Here is a 27,085-nt window from a genome sequence, read left to right as displayed (position 1 = left end):
AAGGCATGGGGAGAGAGTATGTTTTGCACTCCGTCCGTCCGTCCGTCCGTCCGTCCGTGTGTCCGTCCGTCCGTCCGTCTGTGAACAGCTAATCTCCGGCACCGTTAACCCGGTCGATGCCAAATTTTGCACACACACTCCCTGGATGCCAACGATGAACCTCTGCGGTGCAACTACTCCAAGGAACAGCTTTGTCCCTATGTCCCGATGTTTAGAGTACCAATAGGGGGTGCTGTTGCACCACTCGCTTCAGACAGGTCTGATTTTTTGAGTGGTGCAACCACTCCAAGGAACAGCAATGTCACTATGGGAAGTATGTGACTATGTTACTATGAGACTGTTACTATGTTACTATGTTTAGAGTACCAGTAGGGGGAAAAGTGGCACTGTTGTGCCAGAAACAGAGAGAGATAGTGCTGCACTGTTGCCTGCTAATGAGAGCGCGAGAGAGAGAGAGAGAGAGAGAGAGAGAGAGAGAGAGGCAGGGGGAGAGGGGAGTTGCACCACTCAGTTCACTGTGATTTCTTTCCAAGTGCTGGAGTTTGGAAGTGCTCGTTGACCATCACTCAACACTGAACAGCCCATGCGTACAACCTGTTTTGAATTTGCACATAATGCAGGAGGCAGCAGGAGGTTGCTTTACAGATAAGGAGTGCTTCCAAACTCTGATACTTAGAAAAATAATAATCATCTGCAAGGAATTTCTTGACAGGAAGTAGCTCATAACATGTCTACGGTGGATTTTTATGAAACAAACACTTTGCAGATAGTAAGAGGATAATTCAAGCTTTTCGTACTCGTACAGCTGCAATGTTGGTGAGTTTGACGTTGTTTAATACCATCAGAAAGGACTTCTCTGTTTGGATGAATGTGTCAATGGGAAGTTGCACCTTAGCACCTTGCTGGCAAGATGGCAGCAGTGTGCATATCGTCAGTTGCGCCGTCTCTACATAAGTCTGACATCAAGATCGGTAGAGGGCGCAAGTCCACGGGTTCATGTCAGTGGCGTTTCCAGGAATTTCATTTTGGGCAGGCAAGATGTGTTAATTGTCGTTCCCACAATCAGTAGCACTAAAGGTTTTAGAGAGATATACCTGCCAGACAGTAGGATACAAAGGCTGAAAGGCATGCTTGCATTCGAATGGGTGATTGAGGGTCGCGCTCTATACGTGCAATGGCCAATCCGCTGTCCACTAACAGTTCTCAGGTCTTGTTTTTGTCCTCAGTGTACATGGATTTTGGCGGCTGCCTGTCCTCGCCTTATTGTAGATACGCCTCTGGTTCATGTACTTTTTCATGCGTTGGAAAGTGGCTGTGGCCTGAAGAGAGTGACATCACAGATTCCAGTGAAGTCATGTCCTGACTCCTCACGCTGTTATTTAAGACGGAAGATGGATTCTCTTTACTGAATCAGTGGTTAGCAGGTATATCTACAGGTAGAAAGCAATCCTTTTAATTCTATTAGTAGTCCGAGAAGAGTTAATTCAGTGAATAACAACAGAATGAAGAAAGAGGGTGGTTTGGAGGAGGTTCCGGTGGCAAATGAGAGGGAACACCTAATCCCCATCGGAGAAGACCCCCCGAAAGGTGAAGACCCCCCCGACGGCACCCCGCCACAAAGGGAGACATGGACCAGACAGATGGACTTCATCATGTCCTGCTTGGGTTTCGCAGTGGGCCTGGGCAACGTGTGGCGTTTCCCGTACCTGTGCTACAAGAACGGTGGAGGAGTGTTTTTGATCCCATACCTGCTTGTCATGGTCTTGGCCGGGATTCCGCTCTTCTTCATGGAGATAGCTGTGGGTCAGTTTATGAAAGCAGGAAGCACCAAGGCCTGGGGCATTGCTCCTCTGTTTCAAGGTGTAGGTTTTGCACCCATGATCATTGTGTTTTTCCTAACCACCTACTACATCATTATCATGGCTTGGTCATTGTACTACATAGCCATGTCCATGGCCTCCATCTTCACCTGGTCTGACCTTCCCTGGGCCACCTGTGGCAATGAATGGAACACGCCAATGTGCATGAAGAACTTTAGCCTTGCCAAGTGTCTGGACGGAACTCTAGGGGACGTCACCTTCCCTCCCAACATGACGACTTGTGAGGACCTCGCTCAGCACTCACGATCATCCGTTGTCGAGTTCTGGGAGAACAAGGTGTTGAACCTATCTGCTGGTTTGGAGCACCCCGGTGTGCTGAACTGGGAGATGATGTTGTGTCTGGTGGCTGTTTGGGTCATGGTGTACTTCTGTGTGTGGAAAGGGGTTAAGTCTGCTGGCAAGGTTGCATACTTCACAGCCACCTCCCCCTATGTGCTACTCGTCATCTTACTGGTCAGAGCACTCACACTTCCTGGAGCTTACAATGGCATTGTGTACTACCTCAAACCTGATTGGTCTAAACTAGGCGAGGGGCAGATGTGGATCGACGCAGTGACTCAGATCTTCTTCTCCTATTCCATCGGAATGGGAGCCCTGCCTGCTCTGGGAAGCTACAACAGATACAACTATGACTGCTTCAGAGATTCCTACATTCTGTCTCTGATAAACAGCGGAACCAGTTTCATGGCCGGATTTGTCGTTTTCGCCATACTTGGATATATGGCTGCTGAACAGGGAGTGGCCATCTCGGAGGTGACCACGGCAGGTCCGGGGCTGGCGTTCATAGCGTACCCTAAAGCTGTGTCTATGATGCCGGGAGCACCTGTCTGGGCTGCGCTGTTCTTCTTCATGCTGCTGTTGCTGGGAGTGGACAGTCAGTTTGTATTGGTTGAAGGGGTCATCACGGGGCTGCTGGATCTGCTTCCTAAGAGATTCGAACATCGCTACCAACGGGAGATTGCCGTGGCATTATACAGTTTCATATGCTTCCTCATGGGCCTCTCCATGATAACACAGGGGGGTATGTATGTGTTGCAGCTATTTGACTACTATGCTGTCAGTGGAATCACTCTACTATGGCAAGCATTTTGGCAATGTGTGGTGGTGGCCTGGGTTTATGGAGCTGATCGCTTCATGGTTGATGTTGCTAATATGATGGGCTACAAACCGCGCTTGACATGGTGGATCAAGTTGTGCTGGTCCATCTTTAGCCCCTGTGTCTGTGTGGGTGTCTTCTTGTTTAGCTGTATTAATTATGAGCCGTTGACCTACAACACATACGTGTATCCGTGGTGGGCCACATTGATTGGCTGGTGTATTTCTCTGTCCTCAATGCTGTGTGTACCTGTTGTCCTGCTCTACAAGCTATACCATGCCAAAGGCACATTCAAGGAGCGTTGGGACCTTCTGAAGACTCCTGTTTGGGGTCCTCATCATTTGGAGAACATGTCTCCGGACACAGACATGAAGTCTCTGCCATCTCTGTCCCCGGGGACAGAGGACAAGAGAATATTGTCTTGGATAGATGACGAGAGTGTTGTATAAGCCACAGACTACTAAGAGACATGGAAGAGTGCCATTCCCTTCATAGGGAATGGCACAAATCTATGAAAATAAACAAAAATATAGCAGCAATAAAAAAAAGTAATAAAGGAAAAAGCTATACGCAATGCCTGTCTTCTAATTGGTTGCCCACTTCCAACCCATGTCAGTTAGCCCACATGTAGACCATGGTGGACCTACATGGGCTTGCCCACTTCCAACCCATGCCCAGTTAGCTCATATGTAGACCATGTTGGACCTGCATGGGCTTTCCCACTTCCAACCCATGGTGGAGTGGTTAACCAGACTACGAAATTCTTGGACGTCGCTTTTTTGATGTCGTCAAAAGTGGATTGAGTAAATCATATAATTGACTCATTGGGAGATCTAAAGGTCAGAGGTCATTTGACGAATTACTGTGAGCTTCAGTTCTTGAGCGATTCTCACAACCCTCTACCATATTGCCGAATTTCGTGGAAAACGACAGCATAGCACTGCCAAAACTGCAAAAAAATTGCGTAATCCGTACGAAAATAAGGGACAAAAAAAATTACAAACTAGAAAAAGTGCCCTTCTGGGCACAGGTCTCCACCGGGAGGATAGGAGTGTGTGTGATGTTTGGCAAAATGTTTAGGAGTAATATAAATATGTTTATTTGTTTGTTTGTTTCTTGCAACAATTTTCTTCATTTTGTTGAGGAAATGCAGAGCCAGATCACTCATAGCATCTTGAGGATAGAATTCTGGATGAGCAGGACACTCCAGGCTACTCCTGGAAACTTTGGAAGGCAATCTTAGCTAATCAGTGTAGAATCTGAGAAATCCAACAGGCTCGTCTTGATCACATGACAGAGATCACACGCAATTGCGTCAAATTGCGTGAGATTTGGATGAAATCTGTGCGACTAACATAAACAATGTTTTGCAGAAATCGGTCTCATGGTGGCGTTATAACCGGCAGATGTGGAGGGATGCAGGGAAAATGTTTTTCCATGGCCTCTAGGGAGTGCGCATACATAAGTTGTATACAGATCGATGCAATTATAGGTAAAAACAGGAATTGGCCTGTTATAGCGCCACCGTGAGGCTGATTTGGGTAAGAAATTGTGGCATGTCGTCCTCGGCCTAGTGGAAATGTGTGTGTATAATTTCATGGAAATTGGATTTGTGGCATTTTGTTCGAAACGGACCAATCATGTGAGCTTTGGAAGCCAATCTTAGCCAATCAGCATGGAAGATGGGAAATTGTGCAGATCCGTGTTGATCACATGATCTATGGAGATAGTGTATACCGAATTGTGTGATGTATGGATAAAATGTGTACGAGTTATCTACAGAAATGTGTTTTGCCTAAATCGGCCTCATGGTGGCGCTATAACAGGCCGTTGAGGAATATTTGGGGCAGAGATTCATCGTTGGCATCCAGGGAGTGTATGTGCACAGTTTGGCATGGATTGGGCCAACGGTGCCGGAGATTAGCTGGTAACGGACGGACGGAAGGACGGACACACGGACGGAGTGCAAAACATACTCTCTCCCCATGCCTTCGTGTAGGCCAGACAAGAAAGAATATTTCAACCCATTCAGGACAGGCTAGCTACAGTATATAGCAATATTCGGCCTCAGTCCTTTAAAAAAAAGGGGTTTCTTTGTGAGCCATAAAAACGGACCCACAACCCAAAATGTTGATATAGCAGTGCATAGCATAGGGAACCCACTAAAAAGGGTGTTGCTCACGCTCTTTATTGTGAACGGAAGTTTGTGTGCCACTGTTCTCGCCAAACCTGACCACAGCAGGACATATGGTCAATGTATTTCAATGAGAATGCACGTGGGAAAAACCTTTTTTCCCCCATCCGGAGCAGAAAATAAATCTTCACGTGTGCGAGTGGACCATCCATGCACAGCCAGTGAGAACGGCTGCATTCATTAACATGGAGCGGCAGAAAATCAGTGTCCATGCGCTTATGCTTGCCTGCCTGGTGGGTTTCAAGTGTAGAGCAGTAGTTCTCAAACCTTTTAATTTCCCCCCATAAGGACCCCCATAACTCTAGAAGTGTGCAAATAGGAACCACCTCAAGGAACCATGAGGGCTCAATCGCTGCCCACCAATTGTCTGGATATACATTATTGGATGGCCATGTTTCTTTTAGGACACACCATAACCAAACTGACTAAATACCTCCGTCCATGATAGGAAATATCCTTCACGTTGTGCAGTCCAGTTGCTTTTTTTTATCACCCACCTCTCTAGCTCACACAGAATTAGAATGACATGAAATGTATCAGCGCGTGGAGATCTGTGAAAGTCTGGCTACACAAGACTAGGGAAGTTTGTGGGGTCTATTAAAAAAATAATCACACCCGTGTGAACTGAGTGGTGTAAGGTCTTATATAGCCTGATCAGCTGTGGTCTGACGTAATGTCTGACGTAATGAAATCACACCCGGGTGAACTGGGTGACCGTAGCAACCGTGCTCATTTTTTGAGCACAGACAGACAGACATGTAAACTAACAAAGCCAGTTGTAGGAGTGGTTTACACCACTCAAAAAAACAATCTATGAAAATAATGAAAAATAAAATAACAGTGTGTAGTGTAGGCCAGACTGCACTGTCTAGGCCAAGACCACGAAAGAGTGTTGATGTATATTCTGTAGCATTCAAACAATATGAATACTACATCGTATGCTAGCTAGCTGAAAAAATGATGAAAAAAGTATGAAAAAATTATGAAAAAAATATGAAAATCATTTTTTCATCATTTTGCGTGAGGCGTGAGGGCCCTGTGGCGGCCCGAAGATGTGAGTATGTCTAAATAACCTACGTCTACGAATTTTCAACAAATAAGCCCATGCTCACTGGTGAGGCAGGCAAAGCCCTGATTCAATTGTGCCTCAACTCACCACTGGACTCCCCACAATCACTCCAGTCCACAACATCCATGTGCCCATGGATGTGAGCGGCTGCCATGGGCTTCGAGGAGAAGAGGGACCTCACCTTCCAAGTGTCAGAGCCTGTGGGGCACTAATGATGATTTGAAACAATCTGTCAACGTGGCCAGTCTACCAGGCACCCCCACCAGCTGCAGTGCCCAGTTCATGCTGCCCACAACCTCCACCACCACCACCACCACTGTGCAGGAGAGAAGGGGACAGCAGGATACCGGAGAACTCGCCAGTTTACCAACTCACCATAGCGAAGATTCTTCATCAATGTCTTCATCGTTGGGCTAACATGCTGTCTTCATCAGTGTAGTATGTCAAACCCACAGATGTTATAGTTCATTTCCAAAGTGATACAATTATTTTGTGCAATTAAATGGTCAGCTGTATGATGATAAAAAGTTGAGCATGTGAATACCAATGATAGTAGGCCTACAAATTCAGGATATTGTTTACATTGTTTCTGTATTTTGGTGTTTAAACTTTAGCATTCCTACTTCATCTAGTGTCAACTCTAAACAAATATCCTCTCTATCTCAATTCAATGCAATTTAAATGAAGGTGAAGTAAAACTAAAATGCACTAAACCGCGGCGAGTGGGAAAACTGGCGAGTTCTTCGGATACCCAACAGCACAGCCAGGCCCTCACTTCCTCCCTCCCTGCCCATGGAAAGTCCTCCAGTCCACATAGTGATGTACAACATCTCCCAGGGGCCCAGTGCTGTGTTGCAGGTGTCACATGAGGAATTGATGGAATTTACACTGAGCATCTGTGCTGCTGATTCAAGCCTTTAAAGGGCCAGTCCAGGGGTCACAGCCATGTTTTGGTTGTTTGATCTGTTTTGAGCTCAACAGGTTGGCTGGGGTCTCCGGAGCAGCTGGCATAGAAACGTCGTTTTCGTCGTTGTGCAATGGTGCATAAATTAGGCATTGTTCTTCTGAAGCAGGCGTCCCTGAAACATACACAGCCTGTAAGTGTCATCCTTTACCCCTAATCTACAAAAAAAATAACTTTCACTGACAGATTGGTGTGCCAGGGCATTATGTCAGCCTTTATTGAGTAATCTCTCACCCTCAAATTCAGGTTCTTATGAGACTTTACTCATTGTCCTTGAACTTCCCATTAATGTAGGGCACATAGTTCAGAATGAGCCTCCAGTCTGTAAAATGGATCAGTGCCACTCCGCCCATAGTGCCCCAGCCAATCATATTTGGTGTCCAGGTCCTTAGAATGGAAATATATTTCGGACCAACTGCTTTGTTTAAAAGTTTCTGGAGCATTTTGACCCTCTCCGCATACTACTCCATGCAATCTTTCCTGCATTTGCTTGCTTTCTCTAGAAGTAGACCAATTTGGAGTGTATGTCACGGTTACATCACGGTTACGTGATGTCACTGCAGTATATGGACCAATTATTTGTTTACAAACATTGGGACTGGGCACACGGCTCACTGTTTCATGTAATCAATTCCCAACAGATCTCCAAACCTGTTGTTTTGGGGAGCGCTGGTTTCAGTCCATTCAATCTCTCTTGTGTGTTGGCAAGTGAGATGGAATACGAGACGGCTCGCCCCTTTTCCAACTCGCCCAAAGCGGCGAAGATCGGTCACCTCAACGGGAAGAGCGGTCGCCCCAACGGGAAGAGCGGTCGCCCCAACGCGCGGAGAATTCGCCCCCGAAAGTCCGGAGAATTCGCCCAAAAGTCCGGAGAAGTCGCCCCAACAAAGAGAGAGAGAGATTTTTTACATGTAGCTGTTATGTCTCACTGACAGCTGTTTGATTGTGCTGCGCTCTTGCATATTCCTGTGTTGTTTGTGATTGGGGGGATTATCTGGGATCGACTACTTCCAACACAAAGTTGTACTCCTCTGGCTCTGCAGGCCTCAGTTTCTGCCTGTGTCTATTGGCAGCTCTGGTCAGATTGCTCAGGCTGACAACGCAGGGAGGCTGTTCAGGCATGTGCTCTCTCACTACTGCCTCTGCTATGACTTCAGCTGACGTGAGCACATTGTCCTGAGAGACTTGGATGGTCTTTTTGTAGATCTTCACCTTAGTATCAAATCCAAGCTGTCCATCATGATTGTGGTCATGTGCTCCGGGTGTGTAGACAAGTCTTACTTTTTCCCCGTACACTACAACGCCATGATGTCTCTGCCCCGCACAGCCTCCTGATGACGTAGCTGTAGCCATAATTATCAACTAACAGGCTTCCACCACGCTGTGTGCCGCCTTCTATCGTTGAGTACCGCAAAGGTCCAATGTCTTCGACCACAGCTGCGTCAGCTAGTGCTGGTTCAATCACAGCTTCAATCAAAACTGGAGCAACTACTGCTGGTTCAACTGGAGCGGTAGCAACTACTGCTGGTTCTGCTGCTTCCACAGCTGTGTCAGCTGGTAGCGGTTCAATGGCTTCAATCAAAGCTGCTTCTACAACTGCAGGCTGCAGGCGCCGTCTCTTTGGAGCAACTACTGCTGGTTCAGCGGTGCTGGTTCGTCTCATTGGAGCTCTTTGGAGGATGAAGTCTCCTCCGGCAAAGCGTTGTGGAAGTCTGACTTGTCTTGGCATCTTCAGTCAGTAGTACTGTATCATTGTGCTCTGTGACCTTCCCTTTTAAAGAAAATCTAAGCTCCACCCTTTTTTTACCTCAACGACTGTCATTCAGGTGCAGGTGAGACATGATAACAGTAGGCCTATATGAGTCGGGCGTGCTAACGAGCCCCTCGTTAGCTAACGAGCCCCTCCACTTCCACCCTCCACCTCCTCCACTCAAAACAAAGGCAGACACTAAGCTTTGAAATACATTTCAACTTGTAAACAACTTTTCACCTTAATACTGTGAGTAGGCTATTACAAATACATTGAAATACATTGAAATACATTGAAATACATTGAAATACATTGAAATGTATTGTAGGCTACTATCTGTACATTATGCTATAAGTCTAAAAGGGGCCAGCTATGGGATATAGTAAATCTAAAAAATACATTGAAATAGAAAATAAAAAGTGTCAACTTAAGTGTTTTAACCCATTTAGGACTGAGACCAGATTCTTCCAGATTCCTCCAGATTCTTACGCTCTCAATAGTTACATTAATTGATTGAACTTGTAATAACTTGTTGTTTGTAAATGCTATGGGCTATAGCAAATCCTTGAAATACATTGAAATAACCTGATATTTATGCTGCATTGATTTATATTTGTATTGATTTATATTGATATTTATAAACATCTGGGTTACTTAATTTACAATTAGTCATACACATGACTACATTAACCATAACTATGTAGCTATGTAGTCATGTACTCAATAGTTACATTAATTGATTGAACTTGTAATAACTTGTTTGTAAATGCTAGCATGGGCTATAGTAAATCCTTGAAATACATTGAAATAACCTGATATTTATGCTGCATTGATTTATATTTGTATTGATTTATATTGATATTTATAAATAAACATCTGGGTTACTTAATTTACAATTAGTCATACACATGACTACATTAAGCATAACTATGTAGCTATGTAGTCTAAGGCTTTACATTCCTGTTGTCACAAACTAAAATATCAACTTCCCCTCCACTCCACAAGGAGACTCCACAGTGGTTCAGGAATGTTCTACAGAATTCTACAGAATGGCCCATCATCAAAGGTGTCTGGCATGGAATTCTGGGATTCTGTTCTACATAATGACCCATCATCAAAGGTGTCTGGCAGGCCATCATAGTCGGGTTTTAAATTCCTGTAATCTATAGGACTATATGGATCTGTATTGAGGTTGGAGCATTTGCATTCTGTATAGGCTACATTCCAGACCATCATTGATTCATTGACTTAATTCATGGAATTCTGTTCTACAGAATGGCCCATCATCAAAGGTGTCTGGCAGGCAATTTTATGTAAGTGGGAAGCAACAAGAACTTGACACACACACAGCATACAATAACAGGCAGGCAATTTTATGTAAGTGGGAAGCAACAACAACTTTAGTGCCACCTGCTGAAAAATAGCAGGTAGAAAAATTGCAGGTAGGCCTATATTATTATTATGTATATTAGTACAACAACAAAATTGCAGGTAGGCCTACCATGACATGCAACATAAACATGAGTGCATATGGCTAGTAGTAGTAGACTAGTATGAAAGTCTGTGAAAGATTCCACGTAAATTGCCTTCATGATTTGAGTTATTTTCAAAAATCCACCTGTTGGTGGCACTGTAAGTCTGTGAAAGATTTCACAGGCTCCAGGTCCCCAGCTAAACAATGAAATAAGCAACTCCATACCATGACATGCAAAAACGAATGTTACTGGATAACATTATGTAAACATGAGTGCATATAATTTCAAGTACTGTACTTATGTAAACATGAGTGCATATAATTTCGGAATGGAATTTCCAGAACAATGGAGGGGAGTAAGCCATTCATTATCCATGCATTGACCAACAACAAACGAACGGGTTCTAACTGGTTCTAAATGTTCTCCTTTGACAAACAATGTTCTAATATGATAAATAAGGTAAAATAAACATGAAATAAACACGGGGCGAGATATCCGTGCGTTGGGGCGAGAGATCCACGCTGTGGGGCGAGCCGTCCACACTATGGGGGCGGGCTCTCCACGGCTCGGGGCGAGCCGTCATCACTTTTCGAAATTCTTTGGCGAGCCGTCTTCACGTTTCGAAATTCTGTGGCGAGCCGTCTTCACTTTTCGCGAGGGCGAGTTGGAAAAGGGGCGAGTCGTCTCGGTACCGTGAGATGCACCCTAGGAGACATTTATACTTCAAAGTGCAACAGTATTACGTAAAGAGAACAGCTGATATACAAGCTCACATCGCATCGCGGATGTGACTTGTGAGCGTAGAGGTCTGCGTGCACGACACCATCGCGGGACGAAGCATAGATTATACTTGATCGGCTGCAGGTGCACGTGCAGCCATGGACAACCAGGCTCTGCTGCCGTTATCATGAGCGCACCTCCCGTTCTTATGACAGCGACTGGAGGTGTGGTTTCAGCATGGGCACACTTGAGCCGACAGGCGCGGCCAAAGGAAGCTGACGTCTTTTCCAGGTTTTTAGACAGCTGGTGGATGGAAAAGAAGCTCCACCCACGCGGCAGGTTGCTGCTGGGTCAAGTTTTTCCGGGAATCTGGCCGACACGGCGACCTGCCGCGTGGGTGGAGCTTCTTTTCCATCCACCACCTGTCTAAAAACCCGGGAAAATACCCGGGAGTCAGCTTCCTTTGGCCGCGCCTGTCGGCTCAAGTGTGCCCAGACCCTTTTGAGGACAACTGATTTGAATTGCTATTATTGTTCAAACAACAGAAACCAATGGATTATATATTTCAAGGGCGAGAGATCACAATAAAAATCCTAATCATTCTTCCCCCACACTGGGATAAAAACAGCATCTGAAACTTTGACTTTTCCATTGCATCTTATGAGAGGTTCTTCTGTTCTTCTGCTGCCGTTCTGCGCGCGCATGCTGTTGCTTATCAGTGTGACGTTGTCTGTTAAGGCGTCTATACTCCATGCAATGTTTTCTTGAGTGCACTACTCCTTGATTTATATTTATATTTACCCTTTATATGAAGGTAATGAAGCTCCTATGGGCCAAGCCATCTAGAAAGGGTCTGTGAGTGAGTCACATGAATCCAGTGGCTAACCTTGCAAATGTATGGGCCATCAGTCTCAAATGTCTTGTCCACACTGCCATAGCTCAACTTGAGCTATGGCAGTGAGCTGCTCAAGGAAGTATTAAACTCTCCAGATAACAATAGTTTCTGAAATTTTAATTGTACCAGTGCAATAACCATTGTCAGCAGGTATTACATTACACCGTTATCAGAGAGTAGCCTACTAGGCCAGTCAATCTACGATTTGTCCCAAAAGAAATTGCAATAGTAATCATTCAAGGTTTTTTATGATCCTTAGGGTCATCCGAATAACATTAAAAATTGTGATTTATATAAATTTTGGATCATGGTAAATTCAGGGGTTGAAAGTTGGGTACCATTAACATCCTATATAAGGCAAACATGTCTAATTTTAATTATGCTTTAAGTAGCATGTAACGTGTACCAGGATAGTGTTTTATAAAAACACTATCCTGGTGTTTTAAAAAAATAATAATAATAATAATAATACTAATAATAGTATGGTGTTTTTAAAAACACCAGGATAGTGTTTTTAAAAAACACTATCCTGTGTTTCCCAGTGTTTCCCCAAAAAAAGACAGTGTCTGATTGGCTGCCATGCAGCCAATTAGGCCGCACACAGGCTTCTGTTTGCGGCCTAGAGGGGTGTGTTCAAGCTACGTGCAACACAAAATGTCTTTGGGAAACCCAGCCATTAACAATAAAGAGAATGTAATGTTTGTTTTGACACAGTTTGTTTTAAATCATCATTACATCACCTAATCTGGTAAGATGATAAGAGCGCCCCTCACTTCACACGGTTGTGATTTTTAATATGTTATTTGGATGACCCTAAGGACCATAGAAAACCTTGAATGATTACTATTGCAATTTATTTTGCGTCAAGCCCCTTTTTTGAGTGGTGTAAACCACTCCTACAACTGGCTTTGTTATTGAGTGGTGTAAACCACTCCTACAACTGGCTTTGTTAGTGCGCAAAAAATGAGCATGGTTGCTACGGTCACCCAGTTCACCCGGGTGTGATTTCATTACGTCAGAGCTGATCAGGCTATATAATACCTTACACCACTCAGTTCACACAGGTGTGATTTTTTTAGCTTAGATTGACTGGCCTATACTTGGAAGCAAGTCTATGGCTTATATTGATGACACATCAACTTCTGCATATATGGGCATTAAAGGGACATGGACTTACTCTATGACACAGATACACAGATCTGTGTATTTATTTATTTATTTATTTATAGACAGTATAGAAATGCTCCTCCAATGAATGAGGGAAAATATGGGATCCATTTATTCCATTCATGCAGAGGATAAATTCACTCCGGACTGGACCATCGTATGTGGCCCGAAGTGGTATTGTTAGAAGTGGTGTGCTGCTCCATGGATTGCAATTGTTTATCTTAGTTTATTTATTTCGTAATTGTATTTATTTATTATTATTATTATTGGGCTCATGAATACAAAATGTAAGGTGTTTTTTTTATTATTATTATTATTATTTTTATTATCAACATTGCCCATCATCTTCAGTTTGCTGTGGTGGAATCTGAGTTAATAATACATTTAATAAACTTTATTTGTAAGGCACCTTTACCAGAGAGGGTTGCTTGTAAATCCATAAGGGGCAATCTAGATATGTATTGATCAGTACTATAATTTCCTCTTTCTGGACTTTACTCTGATGATTGATGATTGACTGATGATAATACACAATATTAGCCTACTGTGTTTACAGCAATGTCATAACATGTAAGCCTATTACTTTCACCAACAAAAATAAATACATTTACAATAGTCTTTTGTCTCAACGAAAAATATGTTTTAATATCACCAATATTTTGTGATATGACTTAAAATATTGTGACACTCCTTGTTATAAAGATAATTACTATTCCTTGGTTTACTGGTTTAGTAAGGACAAGAGATAGTTTCAATATTGTTTCAATACATGCACACTTTCTGACAGAGTAGGCCGGTACAGTACGACAGCATTAGCCTGGCTAATAAGCCAGACTCAAATCACACTGTCGTGTGCAATTTTCTTTTTGCCAGCGGCTGATTCGGTCTGGCTTATTAGCCAGGCTACGACAGCATGGCAACAACACATCTTGGACATCTTAACATTTGCCAAACATCACAATAATAGATCACGCCTTGCCCGGGAAATGGGAATGCACACTACCCACACAACCTCTACATCCGCTTCCGTAGGGGGACAGAGTTGCATTCTGATGCACCGCCATTCCAGCTATGTGTCTTCCACGTGCAGTTAGGTTAGGGTTAGGGTTAAGGACAGGGTTAGTAATGCGGCGAGTCGGGATGGCGATGTGTCGGAATATCGGGCTTCAGAATGCTGATGTGTAACACAGATATCTATCTCACAGCCTCCATGGGGCGTGGAACTCGGAGAAAGGGAGAGGAGTGCAGTGCGTCGTCTCAATGTTCCTCATGAACTTCCGTGCCAAGAAAAGAGCCAACTGTTGCCTTCCCTCTAATGGCATATCCTCACCAATGCTCCATGGGTAGAAGACATCTCCACCCATCTGGTAGGACTGCAAAACAGACACACACCAGTCGTCATCCACATTATAGCTACTATAGACATACGCTTCTGCCATGTGGTTGGAGGCCTCTAGCCACTGTCGGACTACTCTTATTCCTTCATCCGTCATCACGTTGGGATACCTGAACTGGAGCAGTTTAAGTAGGAGGTCGTTCCCTCTGTTGGACATGATGTCCTCTGGACCATTGGTTGTGATCATCTCATCTTTGGTTCTCCTGATCAGCAGCACTGGTCCCTGGTACTTGCAAAGCTGCTCAGCATTGTTGAGGTTCATATACTGCCTGACCATTTGCTGCACCAACGGCCTCAAGAAGCTGGCAGGTATGACTCTGAGAGCAATAGGGAGCACATCGTCGAAGGAGGCGTCCAAAACTAGGGAGCGGATCTCTGGGTAGGACATCCCTGCCCAGGTGGCTGTGAAGCCTCCTATAGACCAGGCGTACACTATGATATCACTGAGTTGGAATCCCAGTTTGTGTACCGCAAACTGGACCACTATGTCCATTGCATTGGCCTCACTCTGGGGAAACGGAACTCCTGTACTGCCTCCAAAACCTGGGTGGTTCCAGCCCAGCACGGAGTAGCCACCTTCCAATGGAGTGTTCATGCAGCCAATCTCATAGAAGCCTGTATTCCCTTCACAGCAGATTACCAGAGTCTGTCCGCCTTTTCCTCCGTCTCTCCTCTGATCCACAAACATGGTGTCAATCTCATTTCCATCGCAGGTGAGAAGTTTGTTCCTTTGGCCGTCAAACTCTTCTATGAGTCGAGCCCGGCCTTGCTGAAGTTTATGTTTCATGGCTTTTTGCAATAAGCTTAAAGATCCTGGGTACATCATCCTCCGCCCCAATGAGTGGGCAATGAGAAAACCAATGATGTTGTACAGCAGCGTGCAGACAGGCGTGAGAACGGTATCTGCTGTTTGTCTCATTCTGGGCTCTGGTTTCACCAGTGAGACGCCTGCCTTGGACAACCTCTGATTGCTGACTTCTGTCCAGCTGAAGTCAGCAGGCCAGTGGAGGAAGTCAAAATCATAGCATCTCAGTGTTTTCTTGTTTCTAGGCGTACTACTATTCCTCGTTTCCTCCAGAATAGAGATAAACTGAAGATACTCTGGGTTATTCAATCTCCCCAAGCCTCTGAGACAGGCCATTCCAAGCAGACATACAAGCATTGTCCCCCCATACTGACTGACTGGTATTAACTTATTGCTGCAGATGTAACCTTCCCTGTAGAGATAGCAGAGGAGGACAGGAGAACTGTAGCAGCAAAGAGACCACACTGAAGAAACCAAACCAATAACGCGGTCAGTGTGTTTTTCCAGACTCTTGGGTTGGTAGTTCCATCCTATGCTCCCTGTCCTGCCTTTGGGTCTAGATTGTTCTGGTGAACGATGAATCCGCTGCAAATGAGGCCCAAAAAGACAACGCAGAAACATTCTGCTGGCCATTCATTCGCAAGTTGAACGATTCCGCGCTTGAGGGTTTCTGTAGAAATAGACCAATTTGTAGTGGATGTCACAGTTACGTCACTGCACGTGACATGCAATTCTGAAGGAAAATATGAAATTATGTTAATCTCCGGATATCCACATGGTAACAGTTCCCGTCTTGAAGGATAAAAACACCAAATAGGGTTCCGTTCTAACCCATAGAACGGGAACCCCTTTGGTGTTTTTATCCTTCAAGACGGGAAACCATTTTGGGGTTCTTGTTGCTATGTAATGTTTGAAAAAAGAACAAAAAATAACTTAGGTCAGTATTTAGAAGGTGTTTTTATAATCTGCCTCAATCCTAAATATGAATGTGGCCAGACTGTGCCATCAGTAGTCTATGACGTCAGTCGTCGATGACATACATATCTATGATGTATGACTCCAAATTTGGTCAAGATTTCAGCCCGATCAGAGTCCCACTAACATAACTTCCATTATAAACTGTACGGTTATTAAATTTAAAAAACATAATGTGAAAAAAGGAGATTAACTCCAAACACATGCATGCACATTGTGTGCGCGCGAACACACACACACACACACACACACACACACACACACACACACACACACACACACACACACACACACACACACACACACACACGCGCACACACATACACACACCCTTACCTGGGGCCGAGTGAGGTCCGAGTAAGAAACCCCACAAACTGAGGACCAGCAATTGTACTTCACATACATGTAAGAACATAGTAATAGTAATTCTAGACACTAGCAGGCACCCTTACCCCACTGCCTTAGATTAGCTGAAACACGGCCTGGGCTGTGGCTCAGCGGTCCAGGCACCTTGGCTGGTAGTCCGAGTCTGGCAGTGTTCCGCGGGTTCGACTCCCGATCCCGACGGCCTTCATTTCATGTCACCCCCCCATCTCTCTCCCCATTTCCTGTCAGCCTACTGTCTGTCCCTCTATACAAAATATAAAATAAAGGCGAAATTAGCTGAAACACCATATTTGAGGAAAAAAAAGGTTCTAACCAGCTGAGAGAGGACCACTGGCTGGTCCTCACTCTGGTTAGAAACTTATTTTTTGACACTTTGTGTTTTTATTGACTGGCAGGTTTTCACTGTAATATTAATTGTAGAGGGTTAGATTAATTTGGATTCATTGAGGCAAAAAATTATGTTTTTTTTTCCTAAACGTTGATGCTTCCATTTATTCCTGAAGGTGAACAAATACTGCACAATTATTATTTTTTCAGTTTTGGCTACAAAATCATATTTGATTACATTATATTCCAAGTGCACATACTTGGAATAGATAACCATTTTAATATTGCAACAATATTGAACACTTACATTTTACAATTCCATCAGTCGAACGGCTGCGTTTTACAATTCTATCAGTCAAACGGCCATGTTTTACAATTCTATCAGTGGAACGGCTGCATTTTATAATTATATCAGTCGAACGGCCGCGTTTTACAATTCTATCAGTTGAACGGCCTAGTTTTACAATTCTGTCAATTGAACGGCTGCGTTTTACAATTCTGTCAATCGAATGGCTGCGTTTTACAATTATATCAGTGGAACGGTCGCGTTTTACAATTCTATCAGTCGAACGGCCTAGTTTTACAATTCTATCAGTCGAACAGAATAGTTTTACAATTCTATCAGTCGAACAGAATAGTTTTACAATTCTATCAATCGAACGGATACGTTTTACAATTCTATGAATTGAACGGCTGCGTTTTACAATTCTATCAGTCGAACGGTCGCGTTTTACAATTCTATCAGTCAAACGGCCGCGTTTTACAATTCTATCAGTTGAACGGCCTAGTTTTACAATTCTGTCAATTGAACGGCTGCGTTTTACAATTCTGTCAATCGAATGGCTGCGTTTTACAATTCTATCAGTCGAACGGTCGCGTTTTACAATTCTATCAGTCGAACGGCCTAGTTTTACAATTCTATCAGTCGAACAGAATAGTTTTACAATTCTATCAATCGAATGGCTGCGTTTTACAATTCTATCAGTCGAACGGCCACGTTTTACAATTCTATCAATCGAACGGCTGCGTTTTACAATTCTATCAGTCAAACGGCCGCGTTTTACAATTATATCAATCGAACGGCCATATTTTACAATTCTATCAGTCGAACAGTCATATTTTACAATTCTATCAGTGGAACGGCCACGTTTTACAATTCTATCAGTCGAACAGCCTAGTTTTACAATTCTATCAATCGAACGGCTGCGTTTTACAATTCTATCAGTGGAACGGCCTAGTTTTACAATTCTATCAATCGAACAGCTGCGTTTTACAATTCTAGCAATCGAACGGCCGTGTTTTACAATTCTATCAGTGGAAAGGTCGCGTTTTACAATTACATCAGCGGAACGGCCATATTTTACAATTCTATCAGTCGAACGGCTGCGTTTTACAATTCTATCAATCGAATGGCTGCGTTTTACAATTATTCAGTGGAACGGCCGTATTTTACAATTATATCAGTGGAACGGCCACGTTTTACAATTCTATCAGTGGAACGGCCACGTTTTACAATTATATCAGTCGAACGGCCTAGTTTTATAATTCTATCACTCGAACGGCCTAGTTTTACAATTCTATCAGTCGAACGGCCTAGTTTTACAATTCTATCAGTCGAATGGCCTAGTTTTACAAAAGCCATTAGGAATTGTAAATATCTAGTACAAAACTGTTCATTCCATTTCTCGTTATGCATCCTGGCACAACATAGCTCCACATAATATGCTTAGCAGTTTTGGGATCTTTTGGGTGCAGTATGGGGGACACGCTGTAGGGGGAGTCAGCGAGCAAATGTGTGTGTCTAAACCAGGTACTAAACTCATTTTGGACCAAAAGTGAGGCATCTATATAGTCTTAGGAGCCAATTTCAGTGAAAATAAAGTGAGGACCAGCAAAATGTCCTCACGCTGTTGTTTAAAAACTCTCTCCGGTCCTCACTATGTAGCAAGTACAAACACACGTGTACACACACACACACACACACACACACACACACACACACACACACACACACACACAGAAGTTATCCTCTTGCAGAGCCACAGCAAACATAAAACACTTGGAAGAAAGGTCATCAGCCTTAATAGGATTGATGACCTTTCCAAGTTGGCGAACCGTGGTCAGAAGTGGTGGGTAACTATGAAGTATTTGTACTTTACTTGAGTAGGCCCATTTACAATTTCCAATACTTTAACTTCTACTCCACTACATCTCAGAGGCAAATATTATACGCTACTTTTACTCCACTCCAATTATTTGAGAACTTTAGTTAGGCTATAGACAGTTAGGTGACCTTCACACCAGAAAGCTTTACTGCGATTAAAACGAATCCTGCTGCACATTGTCCGAAAGTGCGCTTCGTTTGGCAGGTGTGAAGGCTCACTCGAATCATATTAATTTCACGCAGTACAAAGATGTCCCGTTAGGTTACCATGTGACGTGGTCAAATAAGGAGACCGAAGCCCTCATCGAAATATGAGGACGAGCACATTAATCTATTGCTTAAGGAAACACATACAAAACACTGCAGTGTACATAATATTCTGTCTGTCTGTCGTGCGTAAACATGGAGGGCTGTCATGTGTGGGGATCCGAGTGGAGACTTTCTTCATCTTGTTTAAATATAAATACTTTAAAATTAAAACACATGTTTATCTCAGCATGATTTATAAACTGTAGGCATAACTAACATGGCATATGCATAATAATTGTAGGTTATATGGTAATCGGATGATCATCAATGGGACTCTGGGAGTAGCTATTGTAAACTTCGGATAATTTTGCGCTCCGCAGTGCCTCGTTCATGTTTTGTTGTGTTTTCAGGATGCCCAGTTGGGTTTGGAGATCACTGTCGAAGCGCTTGGCTAGCTTGGACTTGCATTTAAGAAGTTCAGAGCATTTTTTGACTCTGGCTTTCATTGCAGTCAGTATGTCCGAATTCATGGCTCCGAGCGGGTTTGGACCCTGATGGTTCTCAAAGGAGCCATGTTGTTTAGTACTGCTGTAAATTTGGTTTTGAAGCCAAGCCATGCTTCTTCGACTAGTGAGCTCCTGAGCTCATCGGACAAATCCAGATTCTTCAGTTTAAGGTTAAAGGCCTCGCTAGAGTAGGTTTTGAGGTCCCTAGATATGACTGTTTTGTGACTTTAGTTGTTTTTTTTTGCGGATACAGAAAATCATACAATAACCCCTTTCTTGGAGATTCTGGATTTGTCCGAGGTCAGAATGAGATCAATGACAGTTTGAGTAGAATCACACACTCTCGTGGGTTGGGTAATTAGCTGACTGACACTATGCAGATCACAAAACCGACTGAATGACTTAACACAGGTGCTTCCTTACGATGCATTATATTGATATTATATTGATTACGATGCTTATTGTAGTCGCCAATCAGGATTTTCTCTACACATTCCTCCCCAGCTAAGCACCCCTCAAGAATATCATAGAACCCATGCTGGTCAGGCGGTCTATAGACTGTGCCAACTATTTTAGCATTGATTTAGCATTTTTGAAAATTAATTCAACCCACACAGTTTCAATTTCATTATGCTGCAAGTCAGTACGAGTAATGTATTCAGTATCTTGGTAAATATACATGCACACACCACCACCGTGTTTGTTTCTGTTATTTCTAATGACTGAGTAATTTTCTATTTCAATCTCTGGGTCCTTTGTAGACTCATCAAGTTTAGTTTCAGAGAAACACAGGATGTTTTCCTTACCGTTTTGAAACAATGATTTCAGCCAGTTTGGGACCAAGGCTGTTCACATTCAAATGAAACAGGTGAAGACCGTTGGAGGCGACAATAGAGTTAATACCAGTCAATGGGAATAGGCTAATGAAGTCCTCTATCTATCTATATGACCGAAACTTAAGCGTGAAATAAAACCAGTTTTGCCCCAAATTCATTGTGCTGTAGGCAACACTACATTTTTCTTATTTTTTATATAACACACAAAAACTAAATAGGCCTACTGACAGCAAGTAACAATATAATAATCATCATCACAACTTAATTATAGCCTCAGGTTATAACATTTACAGTACACCCGTTTAAATAGATCTGTAGGCTACTCTGGAGTTATTTAGTATTATTATTTATTTTGGCGTTTTAGGGCTTCCGTCATGAAAGTGTGTTTACACTGACACCTACTGTCAGTTAGCTGGAACAACACACACAAGTTATAAAACAGTACCACGTGTGTGGTTGCTCAGAGATTTTCTTAGCGAATACAACATTTTTTGCATTGCTTTGTGAAATATCGAGTCATATACAGGTAAGCAATTTACAATTATTTGAGAAATCGTTTATCAATTTACTATCCCACTTTATTTAAAACCATTATTTTTTTCCCCCAGGAAGAGATGAAAACAAAAACGCAGTCAGATCCAACTCCTGCAAAGGGAAAAGTGACGGGAGATAAAGTGCTAACTATCTCCAAAAAGCTACGAGAAAGGATAGACGGGGAAACGATAAAAGCAGGTTTGCATGGTGCCAATAATTCCACTTTGCATACCACTCTAATTTAGGCAAGCGCGCAGTTTTAATCGAAATCTCTAGGCGTAGCCTACTTTGTTTTAGCCCAGTCTGAAATCATGATGTGAACCATGGCTAACTTTGTCTTTGAGGGCATTTTCTCAAATAGCCTACGTCAAATCTCCAGGTATTCTGACGAGAAGTGGCCATGGAAACATCCTGCACTACATTTACAAGAGCACGCTGGGGCAATGTCTCCATTCACAATTGAGACGGGTAAGCAGGGATGGGAATTATCAATACTAATTAATTAATTAATTGATACGTTTTGATAACCTTATCGATCGATTAACCGGCAATTGAATTGAATTTTTTGTAAAAAAAAATATATATATCTGAGAATCTATATCCTTATAAGCAGTCTCTAGCTACAGTCCAATGTACTGATGTAGGTTCAGGGCATGAACAATCAATGCATGAGCCTACATAGCCTCTACTATGCCCTACAGCTCGGACACTACACTGTACAGTAACAATGTTAAAAAATATATATAGGCGTATTGGAAAATGTTTTTAAGTAAAGTATGTATGATTAGACATTCTTAAACATTTGACAATACGTCTAATAGTTCTATTGCTATAGTACATATTGCTACAAAACCTGTAGGCTACAGTCATTTTGGGGCGTAAACAAGAAGTTTGAAGGACACATTTAAGTCTGATGTACCGTGCATGTTCAAATAACTTACTTTACATATTTATATATTATATAATATATATACACAGCCCCCCTTCATGTCATCTTCATGTTTATTTTCTGTTATTCCAGTGTCTTCAGGAGCCCTTTCTTCGTTCCTTAAGCTCTTACAAGTTACACCGCACTGCCAGCCCATTTGATCGCAGAGTCACCTGTCTAGAATGGCACCCCACGCATCCCACTACAATGGCTGTTGGGTCCAAGGGTGGGGACATAATGCTCTGGGACTTTGACAATCTTAATAGGAGAACTTTTATTCAAGGGGTGAGAATGGTCATCTTTTGACTTTTGCTGAAAACAAGATCATGCATAGTTTTACCTGATTTGTATAGAGCAGGCAGGGTTCTTCAACCGGTGGTCTGGGACCCTATAAGACTTATAGGGTCCCAGACCACCGGTTGAAGGACCCCAGGGCTGCCAAATGTTTGATACAGGATATATTTTTGAGGGGCGATAGCCCCTCCTATGTCCAGCTTTTAGTCATTGGTTAGACCAGTCATTAGTCCTACAACCTATCTCAAACCCTCACCCTATCCCTAACCTCCCACGGGGCAGCACACCTAAACCTAACCTTAACCCTCTCCCAACCCTTAACACACCCCTCACCAACCTTAATCCGGTCGTCTTAACGCACCACTCACCAACCTTATGTCTAACCAATGACTAGTCTAAACTAAGTATGCACCCCAATGCTATTGACAATGAATGGACAATTTTGAGTGTTTGTGCAAACACAAACATTTAACACAAGACAAAGGTGAGGATACAAATTCTGATGAGATGATGTATGATGAAGTACGATGATAAGAGCGCCCCTCACTTAAGTTCACACGGGTGTGATTTGTTTTTACATTAACCATTCCCTATTCTGAGGAGAAATGTAACAAAGTATAGCCGATCTACAAGCTCATATCGCCTTGCGGTGCGAGGTTGTAGATTGGCTATTTATGGCAAAGACATGTGATGTAGACTAGAGGGAAAAAAGGTCAAGTGAAAGGTCAAGTTTACAAAGTATTGACAACACGATACATGTATGATTGTGCTGTCATTAAAGATATACAAACATAGAAAACTCAGATAATTAAAAATTAAATTAAAAAACATGACATGACATGCCCAAAATGGAGATGGCATGTCAGCCTACTGTCTGTCCCTCCATATAAAATAAAGGCGAAAGCCACAAAAAAATAACATAAAAAAAAAGAAAGTGGATAAAAATAAGGATAATTGCAGATAGTACCAATGTAAAAAAAAAGATAATGGCTTATCTATTGGTCAGAATATCAGTCTGGATCTAATCCTGAATTACTATTGGTGTAGTGCTCCCTGTGATAGGCCTGCATTTGTCTTTGTGCACAGAAAGGGGCTGGAGACTTTACTGGAGGGATGAAGTTTTGTCCGACGGACCTATCCAAAGTCTACGTGGCTTCCGGTGATGGCACATTGACCTTGCAGAGCTTTGAGGGTCATACATCCACCGTTGTGTCCAGAGCCACAGACTGTGGCCATGATCACCATAATGTTTGGTGAGAATGCAGGGACAGTCATGGAGGAAATTGAACAAAACAATGTGTGCGTTTTAGGTGTACGATATTGTGTATACACTATAGAGGGTATGCGCATGTATAAAGTGAATGGCAAATCGAGTGGCAAAGTCACAGGCAAAGTGAGTTTAACATTGTTTAATGTCGTTTAATGCAATTAGATATGACTTTTCGTGACGTTTGGATGCATGGGCTGTCAAGGCTAGAAAGTAGATTTTAGCCACTCAGTAGGCATTCCTGCATAACTTCCTGGTTTGATGATGTCATGTGCATACCCTCTATAGGATAAACATAGAAAGTAGTCCCTCAAGTGTAGTTGTATTCATGCCAGATTCATAATTCGACCCAGATGAATTGTTTACCAAAAATAAATGGTGATAATATTCTTGCATTAATTAGTGTAGTCTTGTACTGTGTGTACATTTTCGGCTGCAGACAGTATGCGTAATCATCAACAATAGTCACCTGTCCTTTTGTTTGTTTTGTGTCCAGTTACTGGTACTGCTGTTTAGATGTTTCTGTGAGCAGACAGATGCTAGTCACAGGAGACAATGTGGGGAACCTCCTACTAGTCAGTATGGATGGTCAAAAGGTACTGATTCACTGAATGAATCACTGCATGCTCTTACAGTATACAGTATTCTTTAATGCCATAAGACTGTAAAGTCTTTATATAGCTTTTGTTTTTCTTCTAATGCAGATCTTCAACGATAAGTTGCACAAATCTAAAGTGACCCATGCTGAGTTCAACTCCCGCTATGACTGGCTGTTGGCAACAGCCTCTGTTGATCACACAGTCAAGCTGTGGGATCTGAGGAACATTAAAGACAAGAGCAGCTTCCTCCATGACATGCCTCATGACAAAGCTGTCAACTCAGGTGTCACTCTCTTTTGGAAAACACGTCACGAAGGGCTGAAAAAACATCATCATTTTAGTGCGGTTTTCTTCAGCAACGGTTTAGCAAATTTCCATGAAATAGTAGATTTAGTTACGCATCAAAACCAAAGTGAAGAGGAATTTATGAATTACAGATAATATTCTCTCTGTAGTTCTCAAACATTTTTGGCTCAGGTCACCCCTGTAAATAACGTTTTCATCCATGGCACTCCTTAATTACAGTTACATTTACTTTATAGCACCCTACATTTATATCACATCACGGTACGTAAAACTTTTCACCCTAGGATACAGTTGTCACGAAGGAAACTTGAGAGAATTTCCATTAGGACAGATTGAAAATAACTTTATACTTGGTTAACATTTAAGTTTTAATGACTTGAAACCCAGCATCTCTATTCTGGGGGTAACGTTCAGAAAACATAGCAGATCTACAAACTCACGTGTTTGTAGATCGGCAAAGCGATTTGGTGTAGATCGAAAAAGAATTTACCAAGTACAGTGCAACTGAAGTTTGTTTTACTAAGTATAGCGGATTAAACAAGGGATATTGATCAATTCCAAATAAGTGTTCTGTGGCACCCACTGTGAGAAACCCTGCCCTAGATGATTTTTTTTTAAAATGTGCTTTTGAACCACATTCATCAGTTTTCGTCTTTAATTAATATAACATTATACCTTAATTACAATGATTTCTGTTGGCTTCTCCCCACAGCATACTTCAATCCTCTGGACTGCACCAAGCTGCTCACCACAGACCAGTATGACCAGATCCGAATCTACTCCTCCACTGATTGGTCCAAACCACAACACATCATCCAGCATCCCCACAGGCACTTTCAGCACATCACGCCCATTAAGGTTGGCCGTCTCCCCGCAAACACGTCTCCTTCTGTTGTGCTGCTTGTAAAGAAATGTATTGTACAGGACTATGACTCAAAAGTACCATGTTGTACATTGTGTTTTTGACCGCAGGCTACGTGGCATCCCATGTATGACCTCATAGTGGCTGGGCGGTATCCTGATGACAATGTCTGTCCAGGTGAACTCAGGACCATTGACATCTTTGACTCCAACACCGGAGAGCTTGCATGTCAGCTGCGAGATCCAAACGCTCCCGGAATCATATCTGTAAGTACAATCTGCACACGGAATGCAGGCTTAAAACGGGCACTCTTGAACATTTTAACCGCTCTAGGATTTAATGATCCTTTAATAAAGAGATTTAAACGTTATTAAAACCTGGTCACCTTTAGGTCAACAAATTCAGCCCACTGGGGGATGTACTAGGATCTGGAATGGGTGAGTCTCCCAAACTATAGTTAAGACTTGAATCTGCCAACTGACCAAAAGTTGAGATGTTATCATGCTAAAGCTGTGTAATCTTCCAACGCCAGGGTTCAACGTACTAGTGTGGAACCCAGAGGACGCCTTGGTCAGTGAGCAGAACAAGGAGGAAACTGGTTCCATGGTGGGAAGCTCAAGAGGCCAGCAGGGGAGTCGGCCGAGATCCAGCAGAGACCAGAGGAGACCAGCTGGGGACGCAAAGCTCAAGAAAAAGCTTGCTTCTCTGGAGTCAGACAGTAAAACCAAGACAAAGTCCAGGGGCACTGAAAATGTTAAAGCACGAGCAAGCAAAAGGAAGTGAGAGTAGTAAATTAACCAGAATATTAATATTGTGTATACTGTACTGTATATGTGTACCAACAAGTCTGTTTCAAAAAGGAACATTTGTTCATGTCGGTTTCGGCATTCATTCGACTGTGAAGACATCGTCTGTTTGCTCTGAGGAAAATGTATAATATTGTTAGAGATACTGTTTTATAGAGATGTTACCTCTGCTACTACAATTGAAATATATACCATAAATAAGGTCTCAAACCTAAATCTGCATTAAAATGGCAGTTAACTAGTGTTTTGTAAGCTCCAGCACCTTGTCTACACCTCAGACCGAGTGAGCTTTGTTTTCTTCATTTTCATTTACAATAAACAAAACTTTAATAAATTGAATGATTTCATATATAGTGCTTGATGATACTCCTGCATGACAAACATCGCAGTACACCAAACATTAACATTCAAAATTGTATGCCTTTTATAGGGGCAGTATACCGTTAAAAAGGCCTTTTAAATTCTATACACACCTTTAAAGATCTATTGGCCAATTATTTTCACTAGATTATTTAAAACCCATTGACAAATACTACTTTAGTAAGCTCAGGCAGAGCTACGGTATTTTGTGTCTCGGCTAACAAAAGCCAGTTGGCTGATATCTGCAGATGATAAGAACTAAAGCAGACTTTAG

General features: G+C 42.7%; 3 protein-coding genes across 3 annotated transcripts in view; 1 reads left to right on the top strand and 2 right to left on the bottom strand.

The window, feature by feature from the left end:
* Window positions 1-27,085, bottom strand: part of fam83b (family with sequence similarity 83 member B) — a 360,421-nt gene that overhangs the window by 313,596 nt on the left and 19,740 nt on the right. The gene's annotated exons all lie outside the window — the stretch shown is intronic.
* LOC306930706 (uncharacterized protein) lies at window positions 1,503-26,960 on the top strand (the record flags this gene model as incomplete). Its single annotated transcript, XM_079511800.1, has 11 exons — window positions 1,503-2,901; window positions 21,468-21,587; window positions 21,769-21,857; window positions 22,411-22,602; window positions 23,698-23,864; window positions 24,375-24,474; window positions 24,583-24,760; window positions 25,496-25,641; window positions 25,756-25,911; window positions 26,037-26,082; window positions 26,178-26,960. The coding sequence occupies 11 exons, from the start codon at window positions 1,503-1,505 to the stop codon at window positions 26,426-26,428; spliced, it is 2,844 nt and encodes a 947-aa protein (XP_079367926.1). The 3' UTR covers window positions 26,429-26,960.
* On the bottom strand, window positions 14,122-16,044 carry LOC306931627 (phosphatidylserine lipase ABHD16A-like; the record flags this gene model as incomplete). The annotated part of the gene is made up of 1 exon (XM_079513110.1): window positions 14,122-16,044. One exon carries the CDS (start codon window positions 16,042-16,044, stop codon window positions 14,410-14,412), a length of 1,635 nt encoding a protein of 544 aa, XP_079369236.1. The 3' UTR covers window positions 14,122-14,409.

This window comes from Electrona antarctica (assembly GCF_951216825.1).
Source record: "Electrona antarctica genome assembly, chromosome: 10".
NCBI classification, from domain to species: Eukaryota; Metazoa; Chordata; class Actinopteri; order Myctophiformes; family Myctophidae; genus Electrona; species Electrona antarctica.
The sequence above is the reverse complement of the archived record's forward strand: the minus strand, read 5'-3'. Positions and strand labels throughout refer to the sequence as shown.